The following is a 21,079-nucleotide window of genomic DNA, read 5'->3' as shown; positions in this document are numbered from 1 at the left end:
GTCTGTGTGTGTGTGTGTGTGGGGGGGTGTCTTTGATTATTAAAAATGCGGGAAGTAATTAGTTATATCTTAATATTTTGTAGACACAATCTTTTAAAACCATATTTCTTAAACTTATTGGCCTTAGGGTCCTTTTATACTATTTAAAAATTATTAGGAATTCCAAAGAACTTCTGTTTAAGTGTTGATATTTACAATATTAGAAATTAAAACAAGCATTTAAAACACAAGCGTACATGATCATACGTTGTTAGCCGTTAGAGCCATGACCCACTAATCATGCGAGTTGTGATGCTGTCACGTCTCATATCTTTAGAAAACGTTACCGTACACTTAATAAGAGAATGAGAGTGAAAATGTCAAATAACATTTAGCGTTATTGAATGGGTGGATGTTGGAACTCCGGGGATTCTCAGATGACATGGGAGAACTGTTTTAAACCATGTACAGGGTTCATGGACACAAAATGACAAAGGGGCCCTTGTGGTGAAATGGGCATTAAGGTTTCATTTCTGCATTTCTTGCTTTTTTCTTTCACTTGTCTTAAGAGGTTCAAATCAGACAATCTTGTTTAAAAAAAAAGTTAAGTATTTTTGTTATATATTCATTTTCTGTTTCATGGCACTGTAGTTTTTGGATCTAGTGTCTACTGAGACTTACTCTGTTTTTACATGGAAATGATTAGATCACCCGAGGCTTTCATTTCTCAAATAAATTTATGGTGTTTATCCAAGGCTTAAAAATTTCTGAAGATAGGGATGCCTAGGTGACTCAGTCAGTTGAGCGTCTGCCTCTGGCTCAGGTCATGATCCCAGGATCCTGGGATCGAGTCCCATGTTGGGATCCTTGCTCAGTGAGGAGCCTGCTTCTCCCTCTGCCTCTGCTGCTCTCCCTGCTTGTGCTCGCTCGCTCTCTCTCTGAACAAAGAAATAAAATCTTTAAAAAAATAAAAAAAAATTTCTGAAGATATTGGTGCATTGAGGAGAGACCATCTCACTGTAATTAAAAGTAGAACCATTCATTAAAAGTGTTTTTAAAACCCATGTCTTTAGAATACACGGTACATATTTATTTATTTATTTATTTATTTAAAGATTTTATTTATTTATTTGACAGAGAGATAGAAAGAAAGCACAAGTAGGCAGAGAGTCAGGCAGAGGGAGAGGGAGAAGCAGACTCCCCACTGAGCAGGGAGCCCGATGCGGGGCTCAATCCCAGGACCCCGACATCATGACATGAGCCGAAGGCAGCCGCTTAACCGACTGAGCCACCCAGGCGCCCCCACGGTGTATATTAAAAAAGAAAAGGTTAGACATAAATTTTGTTAGTAAAAAAATTCGTACCCTGGAAAATCTTAATTATTAACGAACAAAAGCTCTATATGTAATAGAGCTTGGTGAGTAAATTAAAGTCTGTAATACTAGAGAATTAAAAAAAAAGAGACCGTTAAATTCAGCGGTATGAATGGCAAGTATAGGACATGTAATATACAATAAGGTACGAATCAGTAGTAGTGTGTCTGGGAAAAGAGTAGGACATGGGACTCCTCTGACAAAGGGATTTATACAAATTAGCTAAGTTTATTTTATTACTTACATTCTAATGAGTGAAATTTTATTTTCAGCTTTGTCCAGTTGGAAGTCTTCAGTGTGTTTGGCTCACAGTACTGTGTCTTGTCAAAGATCCAGGGCTTTGAGAGTTGATGATGAATGCCCATCTGTATCACACTTGGTGACCCAAAATCAGTCAGCATCCAGAGGATTTGGACAGACGACCTTCATAGAGAAAGTAAAGATTAATGATATTGGAGTTGTGTTTCTGTTAGAGAATTATAAACTCCATGACCTGTATAAATCACAGCTACCAGAAAGCAGAGAGCACAAACAAGGTAATAAAGAAGCATAGAGAATTCAGCCTCTCCATGACTTCACCATAGTTCTGATTTTTCAAAAATACTTTTGTGGCAAAATTTACTTTGTGTTTACTCCTTTTATGCAACCTACAACCAAACAGAATATCTTTTAGCAAGACATTTGTATTCTTCCTCTAACCAAAGCAACACCTGAATAAGAATTAGGAGAATGTAATTTCCTTTGGGTTAGTTTTTAGCATTCACTTGAGAGTAGGTAGCAGGATTATATTTAGAACTTTGGGACCAGTTGGGAATACTAGGTAGAGATCTAAAGATTGCTTACTCAAAACATAGTTTCCTAGCTTTATTTTATAGCTCTAAATTCACAAGTATTGGTCAAGCTGTATTCATTGTAACTAAAAAAAGCACCTTCCCAAATCAAGTATTAAAATATTTCCTATGTTCTCTATGACTTTTTTTTTTTAGAGTTGGCTTTCCCAGCAGTAATGGGAATAGTTGAGAATTTACTATATAGTATCATCTTCTCAGCTATGTATGCATAGTCCATCTCCTTGTTTTATTATTTTTATTTTATCTTTTTAGAGAGAGAGAGAGAGAGAGAGAGAGAGGGATAGGGAGAGAGAGAATCCCAAGCAGGCTTCATGCTCAGCACAGGGCCTAAGGGGGGGGCTCCATCTCATGACCCTGAGAACATGACCTGAGCCTAAATCAAAAGTTGGACACTTAACTCACTGAGCCACCCAGATGCCCCTTTATTATTATTATTGTTATTGAAAATTTTTATTTATTTGAGAGAGAGAGAAATTGAGAGAACGAGTGGGAGGAGTGGCAGAGGGAGAAGCAGGCTCTCCTCTGAGCAGGGAGCCCGATGCGGGGCTTGATCCCAGGACCCTGCGATCATGACCTGAGCTGAAGGCAGCCGTTTAACTGACTGAGCCACCCAGGCACGTCCCTTTATTATTTTTAATGAATAAATGGAATACTGGTTTTAAGGAGCACTATATTATTTAAAAATAATATATGGAAAGTCAGTTTTCATTCTACTAAGATACTCAGTCTTTTGATTAACCACAACTAATGTGTGCTCTACTTAATGTACCAGTTAATTCCATGCCTTTTATCAGTCATATGATCAGGTCTGTACTAATAAATCATACAATATTTTTTTCACCCTTGTAGTTTTATGTTCTGTCTTTACTTGTAGAATTAACACTGTGTTTTCAAAAGATTTTCAATTATCTCCTAGAGTAGTGAGTACAGCAAGAAATCCAAAGTTATTTACCTCTACAAGTGACTTGTTTGCTGTTACTTCTTCCTGAGCTTGGTAGATCCAAGGAGGACTTTTAAAATACCTACAGGCTCCTGTAACAAAGGAAGATCTGAAACAAAAATTAGAAATACAAGCAAGTTAAAACAGTTCATGTAGATTGTTTCTCTTCTCACTTGATGCCTTTTATAAAGTGGTGAGCAAAGTTAGTTCTCTAGGGACCCACGATTGTGTGCTTTTTCATTTAATACAGATTTATTCTGTACTGTGCCCTGATGATTTTATATCCTCAATATTTCTGGACCCATTCTGTCAGTTCAGGTGTACTTCATCTTTATTTTGTAGTACTGCCTTGTAATTCATCTCCCATCTTGTGTGACAGTGCCCCTCAAATTCATCCCTCTCCACAGCATTTTGAGTGATCTGTCTCAAATGTCAATATGACTAGGAACCACTGTTGAAAATGTATTTGTGGGCGCCTGGGTGCCTCAGTTGGTTAAGCGACTGCCTTCCGCTGAGATCATGATCCTGGAGTCCTGGGATCGAGTCCCACATCGGGCTCCCTGCTCAGCAGGGAGTCTGCTTCTCCCTCTGACCCTCCCCCCTCTCATGCTCTATCTCATTCTCTCTATCAAATAAATAAATAAAATCTTTAAAAAAATATATATTGGTGTCCAGGTATCTTGAACTTACATATAAAGCTTTCATAATCTTGACTTTGGCCAAACTCTCTAGCCCTTTCTGCCATCTGCCCTTTTCTCTGGCATTCTGAACTGCTGGTGATGTCTTCCTCTTACATCCCTGTATTTTAGACAAATACTTACCCTGTTGTGTGCTTCTCTCCCTTTTAGACAAATATTTACCCTGCTGTGTGCTTCTCTCCCTTGTCTTCCTACAGCCTTGCATACTCTCCCTGTTTTTCTCCCTCTAACCCCTTTGAATCTGGCTGACCTCACTGTTTTCAGTTTCGGTTCAGGCATTATCTCCAGAAAAACCATTCCTGACACCTTTTATCTACGTGCCTCTTGAAACCTGGGTGCCTAGCACTTACTGGGAACTCAGTAAATAATAACTGAGTAAAATAAAGACTGTTTACATAGAGATGACTTAAGAGATTGCCCCATACAGGGGCACCTGTGTGGCTCAGTCGGTTGAGCGTCCAACTCTTGATTTCGGCTCAGGTCATGACCTCAGAGTTGTGAGATCGAGGCCCGTGTGGGGCTCAGTGCTGGGCTTGGAGCCTCGTCAAGATTCTCTCTCTCTCTCTCTCTGCTCCTCCCCCTCTCTAAAAAAAGAGAGAGAGTGAGAGAAGATTGTCCCATACAGTCCAGGAGCCAAAGAAATAGATATAGAAAGAAGTACTTTACAGTTCAGGTGGTGAAGATACACTAGAAAAATCCGTAAAGTACTAAGGTACCCCTGAAGAAAGAGACACCTATTAATCTGGGGAAGACTAGCCATAATCAAGGATGACTTTACATAGCAGTCTGTGTCCTAAAAGATGTGAAGAAATTTATCAAGTAGGAGAGGAAAACATTTCAGGACTGTTTACACTCAGCAGCGACATACACCCATAGGAAGGTTGTACACTAATAAAGGCATAAAAAATAGTAATAATTTTGGAAACCATGAATAATGTTGTAGTTGAAGCTTTGGGTGTTAAGAGGTGCTGTTACAAGGTAAAGAATAGTCTGTTGTGATTTTTCATGTTTCTGCTGCATTTTAAAATTTTGTTTCTGAGTGTATTGTTCATTGATATTAGGTGGATGAACTTGTGAATGAATCGTTGAGATGTTTGTATGTCTTTAACCTGGTGACATTTAGTATTTCCCAAATGGTTTGTTGAATTTTTTGATAATTAAAAGTATTTCTTAAAGTAAATATTCAGCTAAAGATTAAGTTTAATTTAAACCATCAATAGATGAAATGTTATTTTCTATTTTTAAGAAGGTTATAGCTTTTATCTAACCATTCTAAGTAGTGCATTCTATCTAAATGTATAGATTTGCCAGCAGAACGAAACTTAGAAAGGACATCAGAGGAAGAGCAAAAAAGACTTGATGAAAGTGAAAATAACCACCTACAGGTATGTAAAAATTTAAACTTAAATTTAAATTTCCGCTTTTATATTGTTTTTCCTGCTTTAATAAGGTAACATAGTTCAAATGATATTATCTTTTGAATGGACATATTGAAGTCAATAGATTATAACTTAATATTTTTATAAAATTTTGTAAGTTACAAAACTTAAACTATTGTTAGAATTTATAGTAACTTATAGCTAAACTTCATTCTTGGAATTGAGAGGAAAAAAAAATTCCCGAATAGTGTTTGCTTCTTCCATTTTTGTGACTTTTCATGTGATAAAGAAGATAGCATCAGATATTGAATCACTTGAAAGTATTTTATATATATATATATATATTTTTTTTTTTAAAGATTTTATTTATATGTTTGAGAGAGAGATTGAGTGAGCAGGAGGGGGAGGGAGAGAGAATCTAAAGCAGAGTCCACTCTGGGCGCAGAGCCCTACTGATACCAAGAGTTGGACACTCAACTGACTGAGCCATCCAGGGGCCCTGAAAGTATTATATTTGGATTGTCAAGTAGATTTACAAGGGGCATTTGGAATATAATAAGAATTTGTTTTATTGGTGTTTTATTTATTTTAAAAAAGATTTTATTTATTTATTTGAGAGAGAGAGTGAGCAGGAGGGAGAGTGAGAATCTGCAGCAGACTCCACTCTGGGCGCAGAGCACTACTGATACCAAGAGTTGGACAGTCAACTGACTGAGCCATCCAGGGGCCCTGAAAGTATTATATTTGGATTGTCAAGTGGATTTACAAGGAGCTTTGGGATTATAATAACAAGTTGGTTTAGTGGTGTTTTATTTATTTATTTTTTAAAAGATTTTATTTATTTATTTGAGAGAGAAAGACAGCGTGAGCTGGGGGAGGTGCGGAGGGAGCGGGAGAAGCAGGCTCCCCACTGAGCACATGGGGCTAGATCCCAGAACCAACTGAACCACCCAGGCATCCCTGGTTCAGTGGTGTTTTAATAGGTAAAAGCCATTTTGGATAGTTAAAATAGTGTTAAGTATCTTTGTGGCAGCCATACTTGTAGTAACATAAGTATAAAGTAATGATGACCTATTCTAAGGTGACAGACCATGGAAGGAGGTAAAAAGGGCCTGACCTCTTAGCACAGGCAGGTGCTACACAATGGTGCAAGCACCGTGTTTGAAGTCAAAAGATATGCTAGCATCCTGGTTCTGTCACTTGGTAGCTGTGGGATCCCAGAAAAACTTGTTTAACCTGTTTGAATGTCAGTGACCTCATTCATAAAAGTGGTACTAATACCTACCTCTCAGGTATGTGTAATGAACGAATGTGGTAACAAACGTGAAAACACTTTGTGTACTGTAAAGGTTGCTAGAGAAACACAGGACAAAAATGATCACAGCAGTATTTAGTGATTTATTAAATACTGAGGACACTTTTTTAAACGTGAAGATTTCTGAAGGACAATAAAATAAATGGCAGTAGTGTCAAGAAAAGAATGGCAAAGTTAGAACGGGCAGGTGGATTTCTAATTTGGGATATGTTAAGTTTCAGTGACACTGTATAGGTTACAGTTGACCCTTGAACGGGATGAGTTTGAATTGTGCGTCCACTTACACACAGACTTTTTTGATACAGTACAGTACTGTTAATCTGTTTTCCTTATGGTTTTCTTAATAGCCTTTTCTTTATATTGTAAGAATCCAGTATATAATACATGTAACATACAAAATGTGTTAATTGACATTACATTATTGGTAAGGTCAGCATTAGGTTATAATTTACTCTGACCTTCCATGCTCACTTTACAGAGTCCAGGGCCAAATGAGGATTAAGACGTAGATTAGATCTAGAGAGCAGATACGAGGTCTTTTATTTAAATGTTTTGATTTTTAATTTACATTTTTCCTATTTTAAGTCTAATCGCTATTAAAGTAGGAAGTTCAATAGGAGATTAGTAGTTAAATTTTTGGGGAATCAAAAGTTAGATGTGGATTTTTGACTGCACGGCTGTGAACGCCCTTAACCCCTTGCATTGTGTAAGGGTTGACAGTATAGTGACTTGGTACTTGAGACCTTCTCAGTGAGATGATTTTCTTTATTTCTTAGAGAGAGAGAGAGAGAGAGCGTGTGCGAGGGGTGGGGAGGGGCAGAAGAAGAGGGAGAGAGAGAATCCCAAGTAGGCTTCATGCTCAGCACGGAGCCCGACATGGGGCTTGATCTCATGACCCTGAGAGCGTGAACTGTGAGCTGAAATCAAGAGTTGGACACTTAACTGACTCTGCCACACAGGCATCCCCCTCAGTGAGATTATTTTAAATGTTTTGACCTTAAATAGATTTCTGTTATTGAATATCACCCATGTACCAGGCTGTATAAGTTGAGGGGTTAGGCTGTAGTGGTAGGAGCAGAAAAAATAAGGAAACAACAATCCATTGTAAGTTACTATAAGTGCTTCGTATAAAGAAAATGGAAATGTTAGGTTAGGGAATTTGGGGGGAGTTTGTCATTAGGATGGGGATGAGAATGGGAGTGGAATTTTGTTAGTCAGGAAAGATCTCTCTGAATACGGCAAGAGCTGCCAAGTGGTGGATGAGAAGGACCCATTGTATGAGGATCTTGGAGAAGGGTGTTCTAGACAGAGAACCATGGATCACATCTATTCATCATTTCACTCTTATGTCTTGGAATGAACAGGAAGCAGGAAGATTCAGCCCATTGTCATAATCCTTATTGTTACTGTTGGGTGTAGAAAAGAAAATGTGCATACTAAAATAAGTGCCTGGTACATTTTAGGTAATTAATAAATAAATGTTCTTATTCGTCCCTTATGAAAGCTTACTAGACTTTTTGAAGAGTTTCATACCTGTATCGAAAATGTTTTGCTATTATTTAAATATAATTTCAAGAAAGGTTTTTCTTCCTACTTTAACATTTCATTCAACCATTTTTCCTATCAATAAAAATTCTAAGCCTTTGTTTATCTAAATGAAGCAGCAGCTACCACAATGTTCTGTTTATACTCAACATGATATACTCCAAGGTTTCTCATCATGTCCAATATCTTCTTCTTTGAGCACTGAAAACGTTTCTACCGTCAGGAACAGTTTACAGTTGTAGCAAATATACTTATTAAAGAATTCGTTTAAATACATATTTTTAATGTCCTTTTATTTTGGTGGGAAATGCAAAGGAGAGTTAGGTGTTTTGTGAGTTCCTGTTGAAAGGTACATAGAAATCAGTCTTCTGTCTATGAAAGTATTTACTCTGGCCTTCCATGTTCAGTTTACAGAGTCAGGGGGCAAATGGAGATTAAAAGGTACACTTAATCTAGAAAGTATATATGAGATTTTTAGGTGTTTTGGTTTTCAATACATGCTTTTCTTATTTGTAAGTCTAGTTGCTGTTAAAGTAGGAAATTCAGATATTTTCTTAGAAAAGGATTCGGAAGTCTTTATGCAGCTCATTTTTGATGTTAATTTTAACAGAGTATTTCTGAGAGTCTTCCAGAGAAAGACGTGAAACGTTTATCTGGAGCTGCGGATCAGAAAGGACCACGTATATTAAGTGAAGAAGTAGAAGGTAAGAATTGTATTTTATTAAAAAGTCACTTGATAGAATGTTAATTTAAAATGGGAATAATAATATGTTCTAATATCCAAAGAAAATCACCTATTAAATGCATAGAAAGGAGAAAGATGTGAAAAGGAGATAAATTGGTATCTTATCAGGTGTCAGCAACAGATCAAATTGAGAGCGCCACTGAAGCAGCTAAATTACTGGTTCCATTTCAAGATACTCTAAGACCTAAGGAACATCAGGAAATAAGAGGAAAAGAGCAAAAGAGGGAATGATGAGAAAGGCGGAGAGTACCGGGAGTAAATGAAGGGCAAAGCAGCTCCTCATAGTGGAAGGTGGTAACATAAAATAATTCTTTTAAAAGGAAGAGCAGAGTATTTGAAATGCAGGAATAATACCAAGTGAGCTTCCAGTACCAAAGTTTGTCAGAGAAGTATGCCAAAATTTTTCCACTCTTCCTGATGTCCTCACTGTTGGGAAGACATTAAGGACCGGCGTAGCTGATTATGCAGAGCTATGTCCTAGTCGGCTATAAATGTATATATCTTAATGTCATACAAAATGGTGGCACTTCATAAGATAGTATCATTTAGTGCAAAATAAGAGAATTGGAAGGAAGAAGAGAGCAGGGACAGTTAGGGGAGATCAAGGAAGCTTTCGCCCTGATAAAAAGTCCATGAGAAAGTTTATGACTTTTTAAAAAAATTTTATTTATTTATTTGACACAGAGAGAGAGACAGCGAGAGAGGGAACACAAGCAGGGGGAGTGGGAGAGGGAGAAGCAGGCTTCCCGCCAAGCAGGGAGCCCAATGTGGGGCTCGATCCCAGGACGCCGAGACCATGACCTGAGCTGAAGGCAGACGCTTAACAACTGAGCCACCCAGGCACCTCGAAAGTTTATGACTTTTAATACATTTTCAGTTTTGGAGAATCGATAGTGAGGAACTTGAGGCTTTTTCTAGAAGGTTAAGTTAAGGTAAAGGAATGTGGCAGCAGACTCCGTATGGACCAGAATTTCTCAAATTGTAGTGAATCATCCGAGACCTTGTTAAAAATGCACATTGTGAGCAGCAGGTCTGGGATTCTGCATTCTGACCTCTCAGGTGATGCCAGTGTTGGTGGTCCTTGGGTCATGTGCTCCGTAGCAAGGATGTAGACTTCCCTATAGAGAAATCTGGAAGGGCCACTGGATAGTTCAAGACATAATAGGATCAAGGAAAAGTATGACTTTGTTGTTATTGCTGAGCATGTTTTTAGCTAGAGGGGAGCAAGGAGATGGAGAAATAGAGGTTATAGATGTAAGATACTACTGCTAAACAAAGAGGAAAGAAGTGGTGGAGATAATCCATAATCAAAGGGATGTAAAAGCAGAACAGTCAAGACCGTAGAGCCAGAAATTACTTTTTTTAAAGACTTATTTATTTATCTTAGAGAGAAAGAGAGAGAGAGAGAGCAACCCGGGCGAGGGTCAACGGGAGAGGAAGAGAGTATCCTTAAGCAGACTCCCTGCTGAGCCTGAAGGCCAATGTGGGGCTCAGTCCCTGGACCCCGACATCATGCCCTGAGCTGAAATCAAGAGCCAAGACACCCAACTGACTGTGCCACCCAGGCGCCCCCAGAAATTACTTTTGAAGAAGGTGGATAGTGAAGGGAAGGAGGGAAGAAAGAAAGGCGTGGTAGCTGGGAAATTTTGGAGTTGCTGAGGAAACTTGAGAGAATTCACTTTAGATGGCTTGAGTGTATTTGCACTAAAGCAGATTAAATTACAGCTGCTCCAAAAAGAATACTGAAAGCAGATGGAGTGCTAAACTTGGGGTAAAACAGCCACTCATTCATCCTCCTCAGATCTATGGGACATCAAATATATATATGTTGTATTGGTATTCATTATCCAAATGAGATTAATTTGAATATGGAAGCTTTGGCTGTTTTTCTTTTTTCAGATAGCTAATTTTTTGATATGATAGCTGTTTCCAAAAAACCTTTTAAAGACTAACATGATCTACCAAATCAAACTAATTTTGGAAACAAAAGAGATTATAGCGTTCATTCCCTAAATGCTAAAATTTTTATTATCAGTAAGTATGACACTCATTTTGAAATACAAAAGATTTTCAGTATCTAAAAATTCTGTGGCAATTAAATTGATTTTTTTCCTTTTTTGTAGTCCTGTTTCCATATTGAAAGCTTATTATACATTATTTCCTTTTTTTTTCCCCCCAAGATTTTATTTCTTTGAGAGAGAGAGAGTATGAGAGGGCGGAGGGTCAGAGGGAGAAGCAGACTCCCCGCTGAGCGGGGAGTCCGATGCAGGACTCGATCCCAGAACCCTGGGATCATGACCTGAGCCGAAGGCAGCCGTTTAACTGACTGAGTCACCCAGACACCTCCCTTTATTTTTTTTAATGAATAAATGGAATACTGGTTTTAAGGAGCACTATATTATTTAAAAATAATATTTGGAAAGTCAGTTTTCATTCTACTAAGATAGTCTTTTGATTAACCACATCTAATGTGTGCTCTATTTAATGTACCAGTTAATTCCATACCTTTTATCAGTCATGTGATCAGGTCTGTACTAATAAATCATACAATATTTTTTTCACCCCTGTAGTTTTAGGTTCTTTCTAAATTGTAGAATTAACACTGTGTTTTCAAAAGATTTTCAACGATCTCCTAGAGTAGTGAGTACAGGCAAGAAATCTAAAGTTATTTACCTCTACAAGTGACTTGTTTGATGTTACTTCTTCCTGAGCTTGGTAGATCCAAGAAGGACGACTTTTAAAATACCTACCGGCTCCTGTAACAAAGGAAGATCTGAAACAAAAGTTAGAAATACAAGCAAGTTAAAACAGTTCATGTGGATTGTTTCTCTTCTCACTTGATGCCTTTTATAAAGTAGTGAGCAAAATTAGTTCTCTAGGGACCCACGATTGTGTGCTTTTTCATTTAATACAGATTTATTCTGTACTGTGCCCTGATAATTTCATATCCTCAATATTTCTGAACATATTCTATCAGTTCAGGTGTACTTCATCTTTGTTTTGCAGTACTGCCTTGTAATTCATCTCCCATCTTGTGTGACAGTGCCCCTCAAATTCATCCCTCTTCACAGCATTTAGAGTGATCTGTCTCAAATGTCAATATGACTAGGAACCACTGTTGAAAATATGTTTGTGTCCAGGTACCTTAAACTTACATATAAAGCTTTCATAATTTTGACTTCTGCCAAACTCTCTAGCCCTTTCTGCCGTCTGCCCTTTTCTCTGGCATTCTGAACTGCTGGTGATGTCTTCCTCTTACATCCCTGTATTTTAGACGAAAAGCACCCTGTTGTGTGCTTCTCTCCCTTTTAGACAAATATTTACCCTGTCGTGTGCTTCTCTCCCTTGTCTTCCTACAGCCTTGCATACTCTCCCTGTTTTTCTCCCTCTAACCCCTTTGAATCTGGCTGACCTCACTGTTTTCAGTTTCAGTTCAGGCATTAGCTCCAGAAAAACCATTCCTGATACCTTTTATCTACGTGCTTCTTGAAACCTGGGTGCCTAGCACTTACTGGGAACTCAGTAAATAATAACTGAGTAAAATAAAGACTTTACATAGAGATGAGTTAAGAGATTGCCCCATACAGGGGCACCTGTGTGGCTCAGTCGGTTGAGCGTCCAACTCTTGATTTCGGCTCAGGTCATGACTTCAGAGTTGTGAGATCGAGGCCCATGTGGGGCTCAGTGCTGGGCTTGGAGCCTCGTCAAGATTCTCTCTCTCTCTCTCTCTGCTCCTCCCCCTCTCTAAAAAAAGAGAGAGAGTGAGAGAGATTGTCCCATACAGTCCAGGAGCAAAAGAAATAGATATAGAAAGAAGTACTTTACAGTTCAGGTGGTGAAGATACACTAGAAAAATCTGTAAAGTACTAAGGTACCCCTGAAGAAAGAGACACCTATTAATCTGGGGAAGACTAGCCATAATCAAGGATGACTTTACATAGCAGTCTGTGTCCTAAAATATGTGAAGAAATTTATCAAGTAGGAGAGGAAAACATTTCAGAACTGTTTACACTCAGCAGCGACATACACCCATAGGAAGGTTGTACACTAATAAAGGCATAAAAAATAGTAATAATTTTGGAAACCATGAATAATGTTGTAGTTGAAGCTTTGGGTTTTAAGATATGCTGTTACAAGGTAAAGAATAGACTGTTGTGATTTTTCATGTTTCTGCTGCATTTTAAAATTTTGTTTCTGAGTGTTTTGTTCATTGATCTTAGGTGGATGAACTTGTGAAAGAATCTTTGAGATGTTTGTATGTCTTTAACCTGGTGACATTTAGTATTTCTCAAATGGTTTGTTGAATTTTTTGATAATTAAAAATATTTCTTAAAGTAAGTATTCAGCTAAAGATTAAGTTTAATTTAAACTATCAAAAGATGAAATGTTATTTTCTATTTTTAAGAAGGTTACAGCTTTTACCTAACCATTCTTAGTAGTGCATTTTAACTAAATATATAGATTTGCCAGCAGAAGGAGACTTAGAAAGGACATCAGAGGAAGAGGAAAAAAGACTTGATGAAAGGGACAATAAGCACTTACAGGTATGTAAAAAGTTAAATTTAAATGTAAATTTCTGCTTTTATATTGTTTTTCCTGCTTTAATAATATAGTTCAAATGAAATTATCTTTTGAATGGACATATTGAGGTCAATAGATTGTAATTTAATATTTAGTTTTTATAAAATTTTACAAGTTACAAACCTTTAACTATTGTTAGAATTTATAGTAACTTATAGCTAAAACTTCATCCTTGGAATTGAGAGAATAAAAAAATTCCTGAACAGTGTTTGCTTCTTCCATTTTTGTCACTTTTTATGTGATCAAGAAGGTAACACCAAATATTGAATCATATGTTTAAGCAGTTGAAATTATGAGCAGCATAAAAATGATGACTACTGACTTAGATCCACGTAGGAGTAATTATTCTCAATGGTTCCAAATGTGCAGTTCTGTATTGCCCATCACTAATGCCAAGATTAAAGATTGTTTTGCCTTGTGATCCCTGTGTAGTTGACTTCAGAGAGTGGGGTCATAAAATCAGCACAATTGCCAATTGCCTAGAATCCCACCTTCCAGGATGGGACTGTAGTTGGGTAATAAACCATAACTCAGTTATTTCATTTCAGCGTAGGAAATCAGTATTATTAACATTTTTCTTATCCACCCTCAGTGGACATTATATTAGAGCTGGATAGAAGCAGATAATTATAGTGATGTATAACACTACCATAGTATATAAATTGAATTAAGATTTAGGAATTTTCTTTCTGATTGATGTTAATTGATTTTGGCTCCTAATAATTTAAAATTTGCCTATTCTCTAGTTATTAGTCTTTAAAGAAAATCCTCAAGTGCACGGTAGGGGCTCACTATGTAATGTATGGTGAGGTAAAATGTTTTTAAGTTTGTCACATTAAAAATAATGTAATTCATTTTTTGGTAGATGGAACATGGAATGAATTGTTTATTTCCAAAACACTGACAAAGTTAAGTTGATGGATTTATGTTTTTCTTCTGTCTTAAGCTAGGGCGAGTTATTTTTCCTTCTTTGTTACAATCCAGTGACTTGGGAGCAGCTTACATAGATTAAGAAATCTAACAGTTAAATTTTAATTATTTTCTAATTTTTCTTTGTCCGTACTTGATTACTTAAGGATAAAGTTATTTTACAAACATGTATCCTGGCGGAAAAGACATCTGAAAATCAAACCAAGCAAATTAATGTTCCACTCTTGCATCTGCAAAAAAAGTCTCGAGAACCAGAGATGAATAAGAACTGTGATAGAGAGGCTCATATAGCTGTATATTCAGAACATCCTCCTGTGCAGAAGCATGAGGAACTCTGGATCAAACAAGGCAAATTAGAGTGGAAAAAGAATTTAAAACTCATCACCAGTGAGTTAAAGCGGAAGTTTGGTAAAACTTGTGAAAGATACAAAATTGCTCCTTATCCTAAGGAAGAGTCACTACATGGTAACTTTAAAGAAGGAGCAAACGTAATGGAAATACCTTCTAACTTGACAAATGACAGACTCGATTGTGAGAAAAGGGATACATTTGCAGTGCCTGTCCCTCTAGTATTTCAGGCATCTGCTGAACAAAAAACGTCTAGTCTCAAATATGCTTGGCAGTCATCTTCTGATTTTGCTTTAAGTGAAAATAAATCGGACTGTGAAAATGATAACAAACCAGACACTGAGCATGTTTTTAACAAAAATAAGAGTTTTAAAAGTGATACAGAAAATAAAAAAGTAAGGAACCCACTCGCTATGTTTGAAGTGAAAGAAGACCAAGAGCTTGACATGCCAATGGCAAAAAGTATGAACCAAAATAGCACTAATTCTAAATTAGAGATGGGACATATACCTCAGTCTAGTCATTCGGAAAGCCTTTGTGACAAAAGGTTTTCCAGCTCCAATGAGGTGAGACAGATGGCTCAAATAAAAAGGCACAATAGTTCTGCTGTTACAGACACTTACAAGAAGACAAAAGACTTGTTCCGGAAGCCATTCTGTGCAGATAATGACAGTACTAATAACTATAGAAGTATGGAATCCGAAGTAGAAAATGAGAGTTCTTCTCCACCACGTAGTTACGGAACATCAGAAGTATATCTAAAAGAAGAAATACAGCAAGATGTTCAAAAGTTTAAGAACGAGATAGGCATATTACAGATAGATTTCCTGGATTTGGAAAAAGAGAAAGTTCAACTTCAAAAAGAGGTAAGAGGTTCACTTTGCTGCTGCTCTTTTGTTTTTTTCTCTTTATCAGTTATCTGAGTCATTTTGATTTTCCACTTAGGAGAAGAGATCGTGTATAAAATGGGGTTGTCTAAATACGTAATTGTGTTCGGAAATAGATTATTTCTGCTATCTAAATGATAGGAGTGCAGGAAAACATTCTTATGATTTGTTTTCCTTAAGTTTCTCCGTCAGTCTCCCAAGTGGCATGTGAACTTGGGAACGAATTTAGCTATGCACCATGTGACCTCATGAACCAGAGTAACTGTAAAGAAAATTCCTTAAAAAATGCAATTATCGGGGCGCCTGGGTGAGAGGCAGAGGGAGAGAGAAGGGGAGAAGCAGACTCTCTGCTGAGCAGGGAGCCTGACATGGCGCTCCATCCCAGGCCCCTGGGATCATGACCTGAGCTGAAGGCAGACGCTTAACCGCTGAGCCATCCAGGTGCCCCATCTCCTGGGTTTTTATTTTTATCTATTGGCTTAAATATAAACTGCATTTCCATAAACAATAAAATGGGAAAGAAGCAGTGACTAAGAGAAAAGATATAAAGAAATATTTCACCTAAACCTATTTATTGTTTCAGTATGTGCAATCTTTTCTGCTTTGTACTCTTGGAACTTAGAATTCCAACAGGACCACTTTGAGATATTTTTAATAACAAATATTTGGATTATCACTTTCTTCCTCCACATTTTTTAAAAACAGACTCTTTTTTTAAGATTTATTTATTTATTGAGAGAGCATGGGCCACAGGGAGGGGCAAAGGGAGAGAGGGGGGGAGAGAGAGAGAGAGAGAGAGGTAGAGAGGTAGGTAGACTCCCCACTGAGCATGGAGCCTGATGCGGGGCTCAATCCCACAACCTCGAGATCATGAGCTGAGCCAAAATCAAGAGTCAGAGGCCCAACTGACTGAGCCACCCAGGCGCCCCCCTCCACTTTTTTTGGTCACCATTCTCATATGTTTCTGTTGAGTCAAACCTTCATATTATGTTTAGTAAAGTATGGTACATTTTGACATGTATGATTTTTATAATGTAGGTGGCAGAAACCTTCAGAAACCTTCAGTATTTAACTCGAAGGGAGAAAACAGACTTTTGAGGTGATTTGAGTTTTAAAACTAGACAAAAATCTAGAGATATCCTCCTCTAAAAGAAGAAGTAGCTAAGCACCTTGTCCCCAATTAAGATATTAAATTACTGTGCCAGTGTCATACTTTTAATGTATCTGATTAATTTAATGAATGTGTTTGATAACTTACCTGATTCAGCATCAAAGAATTGTATCATCTCTTTCGGTGCCATAAGATGCTAGGTAATGCCACTTTAGGAACTTTGGACAAAATTAACCTTTTTTGGTTTTACTCCCATTTATCAGTGGAAAATAGGATTAAAGTTGATAATTACTTTTATATCCTCTAGCTATAAAATTTTATGGTTACTGAATGTGGAATTTGGGGAGCATTACTCATTTCCCAAAATTCTACACTAACATCAGTTTCACTCTGTTCTTTTTGTGTTGTGGTGAAATTTGGTTCATATATTTTAATGAATACTGTCACTTTTTTGATAGCCCTAGGATCCAAATGAAAAAAGAGTTGTAAAAGGTAGTTGGGGAAAAAATAGCTCAGTGCAGAAAGAGGAAAACTTCTGTTTGTTCATGGAGCACCACAATGTCACATCCTTTAAATCTGGCTGTTTTTTGCAAAATCCAGGTGGTAACGACAGAAGACACATTTTGTGTCTTTGTCTTTTTATTTCTTTGTATCTGCTGGTCACATGGGGTGGGGTGGGGAATGGTAGGGAGCAAAGCGTGGATATGAATACAAAATTAAGAAAGCCCTTTTTCAAATTTGGGAAAATTCTGTTTTAATTAATTAATTATTTTTTAAAGATTTTATTTATTTGTCAGACAGAGAGAGAGAGAGAGAGCACAAGCAGGAGGAGCGGCAGGCAGAGGGAGAAGCACGCTTCCCGCTGAGCAAGGCGCCTGATGCGGGCCTCGATCCCAGGACCCTGGATCAGACCCGAGCCGAAGGCAGACGCTTAACCAGCTGAGCCACCCACGCGTCCCAATTCTGCTGTTTTTACTCAAACAGAAATGAAGCAGAATTTATAAAAATTGCAATTATTTATAATGATAAAGCTAAACACAAAATATTTTTATCGATTAAAATTACGACAGACTAAGAGTCAAATGTTATAATTAAGAAAAAAATTTCTGGGATGCCTGGGTGGCTCAGTCCTTAAGAATCTGCCTTCGGCTCAGGTCTGATATCAGGGTCCTGGGATCGTGTCCCGCATCGGGCTCCCTCCTCAGCGGGAGCCTGCTTCTCCCTCTGTCTGCACCTCCCTCCCCCTGCTTATGCTCTCTCTGTGATAAATATATAAAATCTTTAAAAAAGGTATAATTAATGAAAAAAGTTCTTTTTAATGAACAAAGTAGTAACAATTATCCTTAATATCAAATTTCTATTAAAGATTAATGAAGAAAAGAAGAGACACCAAAGTAGTAGGATAGCAGTATTCGAAAACGTGTGTGCTGTCGCTGCTGCTGCTGCTGGACTAATTCAACAAAGAGAGAGTGGAAAAACTGAAAACCACCTCTTTCCTGTTGGGAAAAAGGAAGATTCTGATGGGTGAGCCTATAGCAATATTTAAATAGTAGGTAATTATTATTTTCCTATAAAACAAATTCTAGTTGGAGCTAACATTCATGATTAACAAATTTTATATTTTTAGTAGGGCTATTCCGTCCTGGGTGCTAATCAGAAAATGCAAATAACGAGATACCATTTTTTGCAGTCATTGTGGTAAATATTTTATTAAAAAATTAATACCCAAAGTTAGCAAATGTGAGGAAAAAGGCATTCCTATACACTGTTGTTAGATGAAATTGGTAAATCCTTTCTGAAGGGTGATTTAGCAGTGTGCTTCAAAAATTTTAAATATGGTGTCCCTTTTTTAAATTTATTTTTTTAAAAGATTTTATTTCTTTATTTGACAGAGAGAGAGAGACACAGCGAGAGAGGGAACACAAGCAGGGGGAGTGGGAAAGGGAGAAGCAGGCTTCCCGCCGAGCAGGGAGCCCAGTGCGGGGCTCGATCCCAGGACCCTGGGATCATGACCTGAGCCGAAGGCAGACGCCTAACGACTGAGCCATGCAGGCGCCCCAGATGCTGTCCCTTTATTCCAACGCTTCATTGCCAGGACTAGATCCTCTAGGAAAACATGACTGGTGTAAACACACACACACACACACACATTCTAAGGACATTTATTGTACATTATTATATATATAAAATATGACATATGTTGAGAATGTTTATTATAGCATTCTCATATCAAAAAGTTGGAGGTAGTCTAAATATCTGTCGATAAGGAAGTAAGTTGTCACCCCTATAAAACAATGTAATATGCGACCATTTGAAAAAAGGAGTTTAGGTCGACAGTGTACTGATTGTTTAACAAAGTATATTTAAAGTATTCGGTTTGATGTCATGTCTTATGCAAATTTTAGAATACTTTTAATATCTGCTGAGTTGCTAAAGGAAGTTACCTGCTACACTGGCACTCTGTCTTATTACGAACAAAATTGCTAGTTATTAGGTTTTGGGTTTTGGTCCCGTTGAGCTTGAGTGTTCAAATCTTGGACCCTCAAATTGATCTGAATATTACCAAGAGATTTCGTATGTCAACTTGTCCCATATTCTATATAAACATTTGATTTGATGATCCTTGTGCTATAAACCAAGATGTTGCTAATGCAGTGAATCTTTGTAAGGTACCTTGCATGCATGCTATTAACCTTCCTTTTTAAAGAGAATATATTTCTGTATGCACCACACCAGATTTTTCAACAGTAACTTCATATTCTAAAATTTACGAAAATTCAGTTTACAGAATAGGAATATTTTCTGCATTCCAAACCCCTTATACTTCTCTTACAGAATATTATTTTTTTTAATTTTTTTATTTTAACTTAATTTTTTTTAAAGATTTTATTTATTTATGTGACAGAGAGAGACACAGCGAGAGAGGGAACACAAGCAGGGGGAGTGGGAGAGGGAGAAGCAGGCTTCCCACGGAGCAGGGAGCCCGATGTGGGGCTCGATCCCAGCACCCTGAGACCATGACCTGAGCTGAAGGGAGACGCTTAACAACTGAGCCACCCAGGCGCCCCTCTTATAGAATTTTAATATGACTAATTATTTTGGATATATCCTAGAGTTAGATGATTTTTATCAAGCATGAAATACTGCTCTTCAAACTTAATAGTTTTTCTTTGGTCTTTCTAAGCATGAGAAAAAATGATTATCAGGTTATATAGTGTTATATATATATACACTACATCTAGAAAATTTTTAAGGAGTCTTTTGGTTGTATAATTTTGTGAATTATTTAATGCCTTGGTCTGCCTTTTTTTTTTTAAGATTTTATTTATATTAGAGAGAGAGAGTGCATGGTGAGGGAGAGGGACAAGCGGACTTGGCACTGAGAGCAGAGCCCCAGGCGGGGCTCGATCGCACAACCGAGAGATCATGACCTGAGCCAAAATCAAGAGGTTTAACCGACTGAGCCACCCAGGTGCCCCCTTGGTCTGGCATTTTTTTAAAAAACATTTAGTGCTACATGTATGTAATTTAAAAAACTATATTACAAAATATATTACAAAAATACTACGTCATCATTGTGTAAGGATTGAACCAAACAAGAAAATTAAAGCATCTATGATCTTTCCTCTTAGCTATGAAATCCTTAAAAGAACCATGTACACTCACTGGTCCGGATTTACCTCCCATTCACTCTTGAATTCTGTCTAGTAATTTTCACTCCCACTACTCCAGAATTGATTTTACAAAGGTTTCCACTGATTTTCATTTTAATAAATCTAGACATAATTTCTTAGATCTCATTTTATTTAACCTATCAGCAATATTTGACCCAACGGAGAACTCTCTTCTCCAAAATTCTGTCTTCACTGAGCTTCCAGGATCTCACTCACTCCCCTGGTTTTCCCCCTGCCTTCCTAGTCTGTACATCTCAGCCTGATTTGCTGCTTTCTCCTCATCCCCCACCTCTTACTTACACATTGACATCTTCCAGGAATCAGTCCTTGATTTTCCTTCTCTTGACTTTTACTATCTTGTGTATTCTAATGATCTTCAAGTTTCTATCTCCAGCCCAAATCTCTCTGCGTAATTCCGGACCTACATATTAAACTGCCTATTTGATGTCTCTTTGGGATAGCTCTTGGGTCTTACGAACTTAACATGTCCAAAATCGAACTACTGATATTCTTTCTTATACCGGCCCTTCTTGTCTTTCCTAATTGAGTTAATGACAATTCTTCCAGTTGCTCTGCCAGAAAACTTGGTATCATCTTTGACTCATGTCTTTTTCTTTTTCATACATGTCACATCTAATCTGTCAGCAGATCTTGTCAGATCTTCCTTCAACATATATCCAGAAGCCAAACACATCTTCCATGACCAAGCCACTATCATCTGTT

General features: G+C 37.5%; 1 protein-coding gene across 1 annotated transcript in view; it reads left to right on the top strand.

The window, feature by feature from the left end:
* The window catches only part of LOC113933931 (coiled-coil domain-containing protein 144B-like), a 62,715-nt gene that overhangs the window by 31,254 nt on the left and 10,382 nt on the right, over nt 1-21,079 (top strand). Inside the window, exons 9-14 of the mRNA XM_035729339.1 lie at nt 1,625-1,888; nt 5,144-5,226; nt 8,691-8,784; nt 13,287-13,369; nt 14,483-15,550; nt 18,049-18,206. Of these exons, the coding sequence (XP_035585232.1) occupies nt 1,625-1,888; nt 5,144-5,226; nt 8,691-8,784; nt 13,287-13,369; nt 14,483-15,550; nt 18,049-18,206 (1,750 nt within the window). The remainder of the gene's footprint in view (nt 1-1,624; nt 1,889-5,143; nt 5,227-8,690; nt 8,785-13,286; nt 13,370-14,482; nt 15,551-18,048; nt 18,207-21,079) is intronic.

This window comes from Zalophus californianus, chromosome 9 (genome assembly GCF_009762305.2).
Source record: "Zalophus californianus isolate mZalCal1 chromosome 9, mZalCal1.pri.v2, whole genome shotgun sequence".
Lineage (NCBI taxonomy): Eukaryota > Metazoa > Chordata > Mammalia > Carnivora > Otariidae > Zalophus > Zalophus californianus.
This window is presented reverse-complemented; position numbering and strand designations above follow the sequence as displayed.